The sequence below is a fragment of the Equus przewalskii genome, chromosome 9 (genome assembly GCF_037783145.1).
Source record: "Equus przewalskii isolate Varuska chromosome 9, EquPr2, whole genome shotgun sequence".
NCBI classification, from domain to species: domain Eukaryota; kingdom Metazoa; phylum Chordata; class Mammalia; order Perissodactyla; family Equidae; genus Equus; species Equus przewalskii.
The window spans coordinates 22,064,161-22,079,134 of record NC_091839.1 but is presented as its reverse complement, the minus strand read 5'-3'; the positions used below and the strand labels follow the sequence as shown (position 1 = coordinate 22,079,134).

The 14,974-nt window shown below is 39.5% G+C and overlaps 1 protein-coding gene across 7 annotated transcripts; it reads right to left on the bottom strand.

Annotated features, from left to right (window-relative positions):
- LOC139073544 (zinc finger protein 677-like) lies at window positions 1–14,347 on the bottom strand. Of its 7 annotated transcripts, none has more exons than XM_070558387.1 (4): window positions 14,231–14,347; window positions 13,477–13,560; window positions 11,166–11,292; window positions 1–5,426 (listed from the first exon to the last, which is right to left on the bottom strand). In XM_070558387.1, exons 2-4 carry the CDS (start codon window positions 13,489–13,491, stop codon window positions 3,481–3,483), a joined length of 2,088 nt encoding a protein of 695 aa, XP_070414488.1. In that variant the 5' UTR covers window positions 13,492–13,560; window positions 14,231–14,347; the 3' UTR covers window positions 1–3,480. The 7 variants fall into 7 exon arrangements, 6 of the variants coding, with proteins under 6 accessions (XP_070414488.1, XP_070414486.1, XP_070414487.1 ...); XM_070558385.1 differs by having other exon boundaries at window positions 13,477–13,611; window positions 13,896–14,327; XM_070558386.1 differs by having other exon boundaries at window positions 13,896–14,286.
- Between the last annotated feature and the right edge of the window lie 627 nt (window positions 14,348–14,974).

Genomic DNA, 14,974 nt, shown 5'->3' with positions numbered 1-14,974 from the left:
TGAGGTTTCCAAGTCTGATTTATTCAAAGCATTCAAGCACTTATATAGGGTCCAGGTCACGCGTTTATGATTTCATGGAATGATCCCAGTACATAATTTTGGCAAACAAAATGGGTCTATAAGCATATCTTGTTATAATATTAGCACAGTATGTCTATGAGAAGCAAGCGACCTTTGTTAATTATAGATATTGACCTTTTCTATATGTCTACTAGGCGTCTAGATGTCTAAGACTGATTGCAAGACGGGGTGTAATGTCTAGACTCAGTTCCCCATGGGTCGAATGGCCCTAAGCCTCTATCTTTATTCCTGTAATAACGAAAGCAGAAGTATTGCAAAGTATAAGGGGACCAAGTACACACAGGCCCCCAGCTCCGTCTGATCGAAAGCCACACAGGCACAGTGCTTGGGGTTTCTCTTTTACCATTAACTCTTTTATAGGGTTCCCAATCCTCATCATAATCCCAGTTCCTCTGTGTCAATATATTATGATATTTTTCTGCAACTTTATCAGGGTTACGGGTTGTTTTAGGAGAGTGTACCTTTTGCATATCTTTGCTCCTGGGTGGGTGCCACCATTCACCTCCTGTCCTAACAGGCCTAGGATAATATCTACCTCCCAGAAGGACCTGAGGAGGGAACGTTCTCCTTAGAGGCTGATTATTAGAAGGCTTCCTCCTTGAGGGCTGTCCAAGCTCCTTTCCCGCCTTTCCAGGAGGGAGGGGGTCAGAAGGTTTTTTCCCTTCAGGCTGTCGTTCCCCTGAATCTTCCCCAGAAGGCCAGGTTACATCAGCTTCTTTCCCCTGCGTGGAGAGATTTTCCCCAAGATAGCCCATGCACAGAAAAAGAACAGCAAGAGCAATATTGCTAAGATTAGCAGCATGAGTAGGATCAGGAGCGGCCGACCGCCATCTTCTGAGGTTCCTCCGTGCGTTCCCTCATCTCTCTCCTGGACCTTTGTCCTGGGGTAGAGGCTTAGCTGACTGGTGGGCGGCTCCCGGCACAATTCCATCCCTACACATACACCCAAGAAAACTGAAAATGTATGTCCACCAAAAACAAAAAAGCCTTGTTATTGACTGTTCATAAAAGTATTACTTATAATAACTAAAAAGTGGAAGGGGACCAAAGAATTTCATACAATGAAACATTATTTAGTCATAAAAAGGAATCAAGTATTGATACATTTTACAACATGGATGAGCCTTGAAATCATTTTCACTCAAAGATGGTAAACACAGGAGACCACATAGAGTATTATTTCATTATATGAAATGTCCATGATAGTGACATACATACAGAAATTACATTAGTGGTTTGCCAGGTGTGGGAGTGGGGAGTGCTGAAGTGTATGGGGTTTCTTTTTGGGGTGATGAGAACATTCTGGAGTTAGTGGTGATGGTTTTACAAAATTGTGAGCATAAAAGCCCACTTAATTGAACACTTTTAAGGGGGTAAATATTATGGCATGTGAATTATATATAAATAAAACAAAATTCTAACATATTTACATTGAATTCAGGGAAACATTCCAATCTACTAGCTCTGGCCTACAAGACTTCGGAGACTTAAGGTCCAGTAGCCACCGCAGCAATGAAGATGAGATCACGACGGCAATGATAACGCTAAGAAGGGAAAGAATTTGAGAGAGGACTTTCAGATAAAATGAGCATATTTTTTAACCAAAACTCCTGTGTGACCTTTGGGGTAGCAAGAGGTCTCCTGCCTCCCCATCTCAACATTTCAGTTCATTATCTTGTACCATTCCAGTTCTTTAAGTAAAGACATAAAGGAACCTTTTTCTTCACATTCATAGAGCATCTACTTTGTACCTATCATTGTCCTATAAACATTTTTATGTTGTAAAAGTTTCAAAACAACTCCTTTGTTTACGTATTCTCCCTCTTTTTTTTTTTTTTTTTTTTTTACTAACTATGGGGATGAAATGTAAATTAAATATATAAATTTGCTTAAAAGGTGCATGGAAAAAAGGTGTAAGGAAAAATTCTATAAGAAAACAAAAATGAATTTTAACACAGTTGAAAAGGAACAATGAACCTTAAGGCATACTACCATAGTCTCAAATTGAGATTTTTATAGCCTTGGAAAAGTTACTTTCCTAGTAAAACTATTAAATCATATTTACTGTCTGATAAACGCCTCTATACATTTTCATGAAACTACTGTACAAATATCACAGTTTAACAGTATTGCACAAACACTTTCAACAATCGTCTTGTATAAAGGATCCTATACGTGCAGCAGAAAAGGATGTGTATATAGTTATTAGCATGAGGAAAACTGATCTTCCCCAACCAAGGAGTGAAAAACTTCAAGAGTAAGAGTAAAAATTCAGTGTTCAATTAAAGTCTGACTTCATTTTTTATTATTTGATTACTAACAGCTTTTATAAGTCTCCCATCCCTCTTTCCATTCTAACTCACAGGTGGGCAAGCTGGTTAGAAAGCCTGCGTGCTCCCTTCTTTGGCAGTGGCGGAAACTTTTAAACCATATTCAGGTACCCTCTCCTCGCACCCCCAACCCCAACCACCATAAAAACCCCATACCAACAAACCTGGAGAAAAGGGCCCTTAATGCATTCATCATGACGAGTTAGAGCAGAGTTTTACGTCTATTACATATCATTCATCATACTCTCAAGTTTTTATACCATACTGTATCACAAAGTCAGGCTTCTTGTTCTTTCAGGAAACTGGACATAAGTGAACCTCAGCTAATGAAGCGTGCCCTTTCTTCTCACTAAACCCTTCCTGGAGACTTTCCTGGTGATATATAAACAGACTGTAATGAAGGCACAATAGGAACAAGTTTCAAACCTCAGGTTGAAAATCATCAATAGTAATGTAGCCTTTTTAAGACACTTCAAATAATTAAATATTTAATAAAATGTAAGTAACAGGACCTTTCCACAGGTATCCTTGTAACTTTGCCAGGATAGGTTGTATGTTTTTGATTTTTAATTACCATGTAGAATTTAACTTGAATAATCCTTGAGAAGAACTCGTAGACTTAGTTTCCTCTGGTATGAATTATCCGATGCGTAGCCTGTTGTGAGAAATTGTTAAACAATTTATCACATTCATTACATTTTTACGGTTTCTCTACAATATGAATTCTTTGGTGAATCCTTAGGTCAGACCATTGTCTAACGATCTTGCCACGTCAATAACCTTTTGATGTTTTCTCTCCAATATGAATTCTCTCACAAGCTGAAAGGTGTAAACATTTCATAAAATCTTCACATATTCATTTCATTTATAAGGTTTCCCTCCAGTAGGAACTCTAATATTACATAAGGCTTGATCTTCAGAAAAACGCTCTGCCATACCCATCACATTTATGTGGTTTCTTTCAAAGATGTACATTTCGATGCCTAGCTAAAATGTGAGACTTGGTTAGAGGCTTTGCCAAATACGTGACTTTTATTGTTTCTGTTCAAACTGTATGGATTCTTTGATGTTAAGGAAGGTTTGAACATATATTAAAGGTTTTGCCACACACCTCTGTGAGGTTTCTCTCCACTGCAATTTTCTGATTACCCCCAATGCTTGATCTTTGGATAAAACCCTTGCCACACATATTGGGTTTACAATGTTTCTTTTCAGTGTGCATTCTTTGATGTCTAGTAAGGTTTGCAAATTGGGTAAAGGCCTTGTCACACTCACTACATTTGTAAGGCTTCTCCCCAGTATGGATTGTCTGATGACGGGTAAGGCTTGAACACACATTAAAGGCTTTGCCACACACATTGCATTTGTATGGCTTCTCTCCAGTATGAATTATTTGATGTATGACAAGGTTAGAGGACTGGTTAAAGGCTTTGCCACATTCTTTACACGAGTAAGGCTTCTCTCCACTATGGATTCTCGTATGTTGAGTAAGGCTTGAACGCTCCATAAAGGCTTTGCCACACTCATTACATTTATAAGGTTTCTCTCCTGTATGAGTTCTCTGATGAATTGTAAGATTTGAATGTTGACTACAGACCTTGCCACACACGTTACATTTATAAGGTTTCTCTCCAGTATGGATTCTCTGGTGTCTAGTGAGGTGTGAGATGCGGCTGAAGGATTTGTCACACTCACTACATTTGTAAGGCCTCTGCCCAGAATGAATTCTCTGATGATTAGTGAGATTCGAGCTTCCTCTGAAAGTCTTCCCACACTCATTACATTTATAAGGTTTCTCTCCTGTATGAATTCTCTGATGACTTAGAAGATTTGAATGTTGACTACAGACCTTGCCACACATGTTACATTTATAAGGTTTCTCTCCAGTATGGATTCTCTGGTGTCTAGTGAGGTGTGAGATGCGGTTGAAGGATTTGTCACACTCACTACATTTGTAAGGCCTCTGCCCAGAATGAATTCTCTGATGATTAGTGAGATTCGAGCTTCCTCTGAAAGTCTTCCCACACTCATTACATTTATAAGGTTTCTCTCCAGTATGGATTCTCTTATGCTGAGTAAGGCTTGAACGCTCGGACAAGGCTTTGCCACACTCATTACATTTGTAAGGTCTCTCCCCAGTATGGATTTTCTGATGACTTGCAAGATTTGCATTTTGACTACAGCCCTTGCCACATATATCACATTTATATGGTTTCTCTCTGGTATGGAGTCTCAGATGTCTAGAAAGGTTTGCAAATTGGGTAAATGCTTTGCCACACTCATTACATTTGTAAGGTCTCTGCCCAGAAAGAATTATCTGGTGACTAGCAAGGTTTGAGCTTTCTCTAAAAGCCTTCTCACAAGCATTGCATTTGTAAGGCTTTTCACTATTTTTCACTGTTTTCTGATGTTGTGTAAGTAATAATGGATACATAAAAATTTTCCCAGAATTATGATGAATGTTGATCTTGATACTAGGAGGAATTCTTTGAAGTTCTGATGCAGAATAACTATTGTTGATAAACTTCTCAACTTGATTACCTTCATGAATTTTTCCTTCAGTTTGGAACTCCTGAAGTTCAGCCAGATGTGACTGAATTCCTAATCCAATCCTATTTTCAAAACATTTTATATACTTGTTTCCTGCATAGGTTTTGTTATGTTTCAGTTTTAACAAATATCTTATATATGACTTCTCATGTCTGCTATATTGATAAGTACTTTTTCTTACAGAAACACTCTGCGTTAGAGGGAAATTATTCCAGGATTTGTTATGCGGTTGATCTCTTCCACCAGTGAGATTTTTGTTATGGGCTGTAGTCACTCTTTTGTAATTTGTTTCATAACATCCACACTGACTCTCAAACTCATGCATATTTTGCTCAACTTCCCTGAAATTAAAATCCTTCATGTCGTTTCTTTCATGTTTTTCCATCATCAATGTTTGGAATAATTCTCCTTTGTTAATATCCGCTTTTGGTGATATTTCCTTGATCACACATCTAGCACAGATATCTGAAAGATATAAAGAACCATAGGTTTCCAATTAACTAGAATTGTAAAGTGAATATTTTACAGTGAAAACATAATGTTAGACCAAAAGTAATATGTATAATTACTAAACTTCTCAACCACAGTATGCAAATATCTAGGAATACAAAGGGAATAGGATTCCTCAATAAAAAAGGGTGAATAGATAAAATTATTTTCAAGAAAGCCTAGTTCCAGTACCCTATGATCAAAGCACTCACAGTATGAAAATTTACACAGGCCCTGAAACAAGTGGTATCTTTCTGTTGCCACCCTAAAGTACATATCAACTGGCAGTAGACATTTGGGTGTCTCATATTTGAAGAAAAGCAATATCATATTAATGCATGTCTACTGCATAATTATTGTATCCAATTAAAGGCTAAAACAGCACTATATACTATAATGGAAATCTCTACCAAACATATCTAATAAGATAAATAAATGGCAATCACAATTACAAAATAAAAATAGCACTGGGAAAATAAGGAAGAACTTGATAAAACACTATTGTAAGAATAAAAAAATATTGTTCTGAATTCCTATAATAAAACTATCTCCACTTGTGCAGAACAGGCATTTTGCAACATTAACCATTGGTGCATGACAGTCATAATACATAATAGAAAGTGAAAAGCCATTATATGTAAATCATCATAAAAATGAATCAAACATGTTAGAACCCATGACAAATCCAGAAGCTGAATAATAAGTAAACACAATTATAAACAATTATAATCTGCAGAATTCTAAAGTCTTCTTCCTTCAGAACAATATCTTAAGAACCACTGACTTTTGAAATAGTCAGTTCAGTTAAATACATAGTATTTGAAAGACTAAGAAGAGGGGAAGGCAATCAGAAATCAGATTATGATTTCACGCCTGCAGTTAACGGCCAGCAAACAAAGCAATTTCCTCACTATGGAGCAGTCTTTAACTATGCAATTCTGCAGTCACAAAACAGAGAGTGTGTGCTTTGCAAACTTATTAACTAAGGTCAGAGACAACACTGATATGAAACAAACTGCAAAATACAGAGAAAATATAATGCAAGCAAAGGCCAATCTCATACGAACCATAAGAGAAAGTTAAGAAATCTTAGTAAACAAAGGTAAATTTTCAGTCTTTACTAAATTCCCTGCCATGTTCAAAGCCCTCTAGGCCTCTAATAAGCATTAATTTATTTAAAATTCTTGAGGTAAAAATATCACAATTTTCCATTTAAAAACAATGGGCCTATGGGGTTTATGTATCCAACACTAATTCACACAGAAAGTAAATTTGAGAGCCAAGATTTGAACCTGGGCCTGCAGGTTCTGGCCACATGTTCTTAAGTACTAAACACCCCTGCCTACTCAGAAGGTAGGCACAAAGGTCACAGAAAATCCCAGCAGCATAGACAGAAATCCTTCAAGAAAATTAGAGGAACGGAGCTGTGTCACTAACACTGCTAGTGGGCTATCTCTCTAGCATAATGGCATCTGAGTTATTACTCCCTGAATGGATTGATTTACACTGACTAGACTAAAGTGCTGTCCTCAGCAAGCTGTCTTCTGAAAGAAGAGGGATCTTTGTACAGTGTATGGGGAAGGGGTTGAGGTGGGGAATTCTGAGGAAACTTGGGTGTCCAGGGCTTAAAATTCATATGCTAAGGAACTAAGAGTGTGCTGCATCCAGACCAATGAACAGTCTCATGAAAGGTGGAAGAACACAGCTTGTACTTGCAAATTTACGGGAACATGACTGTGATAGGACAGTAAAAATCCTTAGAAGAGATGAACTGATTTAACAAGTGGCATGATACTGACCCATTCTGTGGTAAATATACTATGGGAAGGGGAAAAATGGAAGAGATTGAAGGGAGTGAGTGGGAGGAATAGAGGCATATCTCTATTCTAATATTTGCCCTGCAATTTATCAAACTGAAACTTACCCTTGGACTTCTCTTTATATGCATATACTCAAGAGAATATATGCCTACACATATATTCCATGAGACGTGTACAAAAATGTTCCTAACAGGTATCAAAAACAAAGTTGTGGAAATGGCCATCAAGGGGAGATGGAACGAATCCACTCTGTACATACACATGCAGATGCAAAGAAACTCTGTCAAGAACACAGCAATGGAGGATGACCCTGAGGCAAGACGAGGAATCGCTGGTGGGGAGGACAAAGAACTTACTGGAGGGAAACAAAGTCAGCAGAAGGCTCTTGTCACGGTCTGAACTTTGGGGTAGATGTGATTACATTAGCTAAAGAGCAATAATATAGTAACCAAATTATTAATTACATAATATATTTTATAAGTAGTAATTTACCAATTTTGGCATCTTAACCTTTTTGAGGCTAAGTGTCCTTGTTTGTTATATAAGAATAATGTTCCTTTTGCTGGCCTCCTCTAATGATCTGAAATTACCTACATGGATCTCTTATCACAATCCCTGGCATAAAGACACACGAGGCGAGGGATGCTCTTACACGATATATATTAGTAGATATATAGTTGTTAATATAAATCAATGGAAATTAATGTGCACTTATCCACAATTAATAACTTCTGACTTCATAAGCATCATCAGAACATAGGCAACCTCAAGGGGAAAATAACTTAACGACCCACAGCAAGAATTGGACTCTACTAAGGGCAGTGTTCACAGCAGAGGACTGGAGAAACAACTTTGGGTGGTGCCAGGCAGGAGATCAATGTGCAGAGAGGTGGTCAGCAACGTAAGCAGCTGACCATGCCAGAGAACAGGAGAGCACTGGGACGCGGGTCAAGGACCAGGTGAACTTTCAATGGAATTCAGTTTAAAACAAGAGGATCTAAACAGCCTTCAAGTGTTAACTAAAGAATATCATGACCAGAACGTTAGAAATTTTATGGAAAACGCAAGTGTTACAAGCAAGAGTGGTGAGCACACACATGGAGTAGAAGAGACTGGCTAAGTTCCCAATAAAATACAATGAGGTATTTAAAAATGAGTTTAGTATACCAAGATGTACATGATGAATCTAGACAGGGAGATTAATTATAGAATAAAGCATGTGTACCAAAATATAAAAAGCCAGTAAAATTAAAATAAAACCCAACAAGTTTATTTGGAAAACTTAAAATATATTATACAAAAAGTAAGGACCTTATACAATAAACTATGACAAATCAATTTAATGGTAATTCCAGGATGAACACGGTAGCTGAATACAAAAAGTATATTCTTAAGATCTGATATTCCCAACGTAAAACATTCAATCAGTGTGAGAAAAACGCACTTTAAGCCAAGGTACTAAATCACGTGAAAGAGAACAAAGAGACTAAGATAATTTTTACATAAAATTCAGAGGTTTGAACAGGTTTTGGGGAAACTGCTGCTGAGCCATAAGCCTGAACACTCAAGAAGGAAATTTCCTTGTAAAATATATAAAGAAATATTCACTACTCAATCCAATAGCCATACAAATGGAAGATATAAAATAGAATTCTGAGTGCCATCAAAAGTATGCAATCAATGATCAAAATTTTTTAGTTCATTTATACTACATGGGAATGCACACAACGAAAACAGTAGTGGCTTAAACCTAACAAATTAGGGTAGAGCTAAAAAATGGAGGCATCCTTTAACTTCATAAGTTCCCTCAATATGATGTATCAAAATTGCACGTGTTTGAAAGAGAATGAACAAGAAAATAAACATGAGATGAATAATTTGGTATGAACGATAATTTGGTCAAAGCCTCACAGACGGAAGGTTGTGACAATGTTCACCCTAGGATAAATCCATATACCTGTGATTGCCAGCTCAAAGGGAATGTTCACTAGGATGTTTGATCAACACTGCCACACTGCCCTTGAGAGACACTGTGACACTCCACAAAAAGCAAAAAGATAACTACAACCACTTATTAATCAGACTCTCATATTTTCTATCTCAGCATCCTAGGATTTGCACTTTCTATCTCAGCATCCTAGAATTTGCTGATAGCTCCACTCAGTGGCCTAAATGGGCACTTCTGTAAGTAACAGGATGACACTGTAACATATTAATCAAAATGTTCTCCTTTAAATACTTTGTTACCCAGTAAACCCCCTCTGTGGGAGAGTATACCAGAAGGTGTCCATTATCTACAAGTGGATTATCATAGCAGAAAAAAGAGGCTGATATTTCAGACCCTAAGAAAGCATAAATTCCAGATGCTAAATTACACAAACTTAACAGAACAGAAAATCTTTAGCAGAACAGAAAATCTTCCAGAGCCGAGGTTTGTCTACATTCAGCATAGGTAGAGTGCCGAAGAAGGCGAAAAAGTTAACATATGGGAGTAAAGTAAGGGAGTCAGATCTGGCAGGGTCCTTGGGAAGGAGCTGTGTGCTCTGCCCATAAATCCTAAGCTGAGTGCCAAAAAGCAGCTGAGATCCGTTCCCCATGTGGGATTAAGGACCAAAGATACAATCTCTTTGTCCACTGTCTCATCTCTACAGTACTGCTGAGTAACGATCTCAGAAGATCCACCCCACTTCCCCATTAAACACTCCTGACATATGGCAAAAGCAGGAGTGAAGCAATGGCTGTGAGGCCTAATGAGGCAGAGAGCCCATGAGGCAGTTCCACGCACTTTCCTGGGACCCAGATGCAATGGAAGAGCAGCCAATGTTTTCCATCTCCTAAGAAGGTCTCCTAAACGTGGGAAATGAGGATGGAACCTGGATAGGTCCTGGAGTCAGGATTACAGAGGAACTGATGGATCAGCTGGAATCAGATGGAATCAAGTACAGAAGGAGAGACCAAAGGGGAAAGTGGACCACTTTGAAACAGCCCATCTCATCCCTCTCAAAGCCAAAAGACCAAAAAAGTCACAGGAGCCAGACAATGGAGAACCGTGGGTCATGACAAAGACTTTGCCTTTGTCTCTGCATCAGCTGGACCACCACTGAAGGTTTGGAAGATAAATTTTTCCATGACTGCAGAGCACAGTAATGGGGGAGATTTCCTTTGACAGCTCACAAGTACTTTTCTTTTCCTATAGACCTTTCCCATTTGGGGAGAGTTTCTCAAACAATATTGGATGAAGTTGCTTCCTCTCTGCCCATCTGAGCTTTTATCTGTATCTTTGATACACTCCCACCTACCTGGCTGTTTCACTATTTTCAACTCGCCCCCTACAGCCCAGGTCACTTGCCTTTGCTCCAAAATGGACATAATATTCAGGTCAGAAAGAGAGAGTCTCGCTTGTAAGAAAAGAGAAACATGATATGCTGGGGCTTTTCTAGAATTTAATCCCAGACCCTTGTTCAGCTAAGAAAGGACATTAAAGATGGGTCTAGAAAAATATTTCAGAAATTTGTCCACTGACTGCCTTCTTCTGAATGCGTAAGGAATATTTTAAATATACAAATACCCAGCTCTCTTCCAAGAATTACTGAATCAAAAGCACAAGGACAAAACCAGGTCATCAGATATTTTTACATTTTGCTACAATGTTTTATGATTACTTGGGCTCATTAACCTAGCATGAAGCGGGCAGATCATCTGAAGAGAGGGGAAAGTCAAAGTTCAGATGCTGCATCACAAAGCTTTTTATTTCTGAATCGATATGGCTTCAAATTCTTTCTGAAAAACAAGGATCTGAAACTCAGTCAGCAAAGCAGGGCTCCCCAGAGACTCTCAAGGGAAACTGCAAAGATAAATAGGACAGATCCTGACTTCTGGAGGAAGCTCTCCTCACCCAGGGAGAGCAGGTTCCTGTAGTTCTCCAGCATCACGTCCCTGTACAAGGCCCTCTGAGCGGGGTCCAGGCATTCCCACTCCTCCGGCGAGAACTCTATGGCCACGTCCCTGAAAGTCAACAGCACCTGTAAAGAAAAACACAATTTGCCAAGTGGACAGGGGGAGCGTTCTTATCTTCACACGAAATGAGAGGAGAGAGGGGTACGGATTGATTTGGTTGTAGTGAGTGTTTTGACAGATCAGCGTAAGATAATTTTCAGCAAGTCATATAACCCTAATTTTGCATTATTACACTTTCCAACCAGAGGACATAAATCCACAAAATGACTTGTACATTTCACAATTTTGTGGACAATAAAAGAAATATACAAATTAAAAAATTCATTATAAAGTGGTCTATATAGAAGTGCTAGATACTACATTCTACACACCAATAATATTTAGTTTCTCTGATGAGCTAGTGTATGGGTGGTGACTTTAGGAATTATGAAGTCCACAGTGGCTTTAAAGAAAGTTTAGAATCTAAGAATTGTGATGATGACTACGATGGCAGAGACAAAAAGTTTCTGAACACTTACTATGTGCTAAGCATTACTCTAAATGTAATATTATTTCCTGTAATAACATTAGAGAAATATCTGTTCCCACCTTATAAAGGAGATAACTGTGTCACAGAGACTCTAAGAAACTTGCCTCAGGTCAAACAGCTAAGAAATGGCACAGCCAGACCTGAACCAGGTGGTCGGAGCTTAGAATTGAGCCTAAAGAATCAGAGTTAAGTAATAGATGCAGCGTTAAAAGCACATTGGTAGTGGGCTTCCTAAATGAGAAAACCTGAAACAAGTTCAAACCTAATAACATGGAACTGCATAAAAGATCTCAACACGCTCATACACATGCATGCACATAATACATTACTATTCTCACTACTATTAATTCACTACTGTGATAGTGTAGAAAAAAATCCAAGGCCATGGAAAATATGGATGAACACTTTTAAAAGGTTAAAATAAATATAAAAATTATTTATGAAATGATGATATATCTTTTACACACACCATAGATTTCTACTTACACATACACACACACTCTTTCAGTAAAAGCATTTGCCTCTGAATGACAGATGTTTTTGGATGAATTTTTCTATCAATTTTTTATTCATGCGCATTTCAGCATTTTTGGTACAACGAACATTTATAAATCATACTTAATTTTAGTTAGGTTGCTGTCAACATTATTGTATAGTAGCCTACTTAAAAAAAACTACAAAAACAAAAAATATACAGAAAATTTTACCTTCAATCTCCACTAAATACGTATATGTAAATATCAATAAAATTTTATTCATTTACATTTCGATAATCTACCATTAACATAAGCCAAAAGTTTATCCAATAAGAAAACAATGACTGAAGATGAGAAAATTTATTGTTATACATTAACAGGTTAAAATAGAAAAAAATAATTTATGAAAGCAAATCTTTGAGGAAATTCTTGGATAATTAAAAATCATGCCAAATAAAAAATTAAAATTACAAGAAGGGTTAATAAGCAAGAAAATTTCAGCAAACATCATGACTGGCAGTAAACAATGAAAACATTTCCACTACAGATGAGGCTGACACACGGGCTATTACAGGAGGGCTCCCGCCACCCGCCACTGCACATCACGCCTGGGCTGGGCCAGTACAATAGGGAAAATGAGGTAACGTGAAAATAGCGTGTAAGAGTGGGAAACGTTGTCATTCAGAAGACAAGAGAAACCTAGAAAAAGAAGGGTTTTTAACTATAAGAACCATTAACATACTGAAAACAGTTTTTCTTCTTTAGTAATAGTAATTTAAAACAACACAATATGAGAAACAGTCCGCCCTGCCATTAGCAAATATACCGTGACACGTATTTACAGCATATTTCTACAGCTACGTGACGAAATTATGAAGTTTTTCTGAAGGACATTAACAAAAGACAGAAAGTCTGGAAATCACCATTCCTACTTGGAAAATGTGGCGATCGAAAGAGACCTCAGTGATTGCATAAATTCAGAGCAACCCAAACTCAAAAGAAATTAGGGGGATTGCAAATAAAAACTTCTGCTGTATCTAGGAGAGCCAACGCGATTTTGAAAAGAAAAAGTAAACAGAAGCCCACCAAATTACAAATGAAACTATTATTGCAAATACTATCTGAAACTTGAAGATGAATAAAATAGCTACAAGACACCCAATGAATCTCAATCAAAGACAGACTTAGACACAACTTTGAACCATAAAACATTAGGACTAAACGAAACCAAATATGACTTTCACCTGGGAAAGCGTCATTTCTGACTCCTTTCTTTCCTCTGCGTCTGGGCTTCTTTCTCGGCTAAGATCAGTCTTGAGAAGTGAATCCTGAATGTTGACAACAGGCTGTTTAATGCTTAGAATCAACATCCCCTCTTCCTGGGACACAAACACACACACAGGGAGGCCCTCAGCATCCAGAAAAGGCGATTCTCCCCTGCCCACTGCTGCAGGCAGGGTAGACAGCGATTGGGGTAGACGGAGACATACGAGCGAGGTTTTTGGGGTTTTGTAGGTTTTTCTTCCTTGTCCTCAGAGCTCGCTGCCCTCCTGGGATGCCCACACGTCCCGGGGCCGCAGCGCGACCTGGGCAGGACTCACTCTCCCCTTCCAGCCAGAGACGCGGCCCCGACCGAACTCCGCACAGAAGCAGGACCCCTCACCGCTTCCTGGACCAGGGACGAGGAGCGGGAGCTCAGAGGAGCATTTTAAACCAGAAAACGACGCGGCGGTCTCTACTGGAGCGAAAGCAGAACTACTGGCGGGTATGGACTCCGGAGCGACTGTCACCCGAAAAGGACACGGGCTGCCCGGGAACCGGCAGCAGAACTACGAGGCCTCGGAACGACTCACGGTGACGCCGGGACTCAGCGGGAGAGGGAAGGCGGGGATGGTAATTTCAACGTCCAGAGAGACCCTGGAACCCTGGGTGTGGAATACACGGGGCTGTGGGGCCCCGAACCGCCAGTCTGAAATAGAAAATCCGACCCTCGCTCACTGCAGCGCGTCTGTCGCTCAAATCGACTCACTTCCGGGTTTGGAAGCAATTGCGCACGCGCAGACGAGGGAGGCGGTACAGAGGGCGGGGCGAGGCTGGCAGAGGCGGGATGTGGACAATGGCTGGGAGGGGCAGGAAGTGCTCTGGGGTGTGGGCGGGGTCAACATAGGGGCGGAGCCTGGCCTTCCCTCTCTCTGGCCCTGGCTGCTTGTGAATCTGTTGGCACTTCTGCCCAATGGTGCTGTTTTTCTCTTTTTTGGAAGGAGATTAGCTCTGAGCTAAAATCCGTGGCCAATCCTCCTCTTTTTGCTGAGGAAGATTGGCACATTGGCCCTGAGCTAACGTCTATGCCCATCTTCCTCTACTTTGTATGTGGGCCGCCTGCCTGCAGGGTGGCTTGATAAACGATGGGTATGTGCCTGCCCAGGATCTGAACCAACAAACCCTGGGCTGCTGAAGCGGAGTGCATGAACTTAGCTGCTACGCCACTCGGCCCGCCCCTTGTTTCTCTGCTTTTTGATTCCTTTAAATCTCATCGGTTTCTGGTGAAGCAGAGTTGCTTTCTACGTGTTCTAAGTTAATGTTTCAAACAATCTAAGGCAAAAGAGTAGAGTTGTGAAGACTGCTCGTATTGGCAGCTGAGACGCTTTCCTCAAAAACTGAAGGTGGATAAATTCAAAAGCTTTTGGTGCAAATGGTTGGAGATGTGTGTCTTGGCAGTGATGGGAACTGGAATCTGACCAC

What these genes read in the sequence shown, in the direction of transcription:
- LOC139073544 (XM_070558385.1), bottom strand. Translation starts at nt 13,602, where the DNA reads ATGTTGATTCTAAGCATTAAACAGCCTGTTGTCAACATTCAGGATTCA. An exon ending in CAGAAATGACGCTTTCCCAG is followed by an intron (nt 11,293 to 13,476) that starts GTGAAAGTCATA and finishes TTTTCTTTACAG; the next exon opens with GTGCTGTTGACTTTCAGGGA. An exon ending in CAGGAACCTGCTCTCCCTGG is followed by an intron (nt 5,427 to 11,165) that starts GTGAGGAGAGCT and finishes TATATCTTTCAG; the next exon opens with ATATCTGTGCTAGATGTGTG.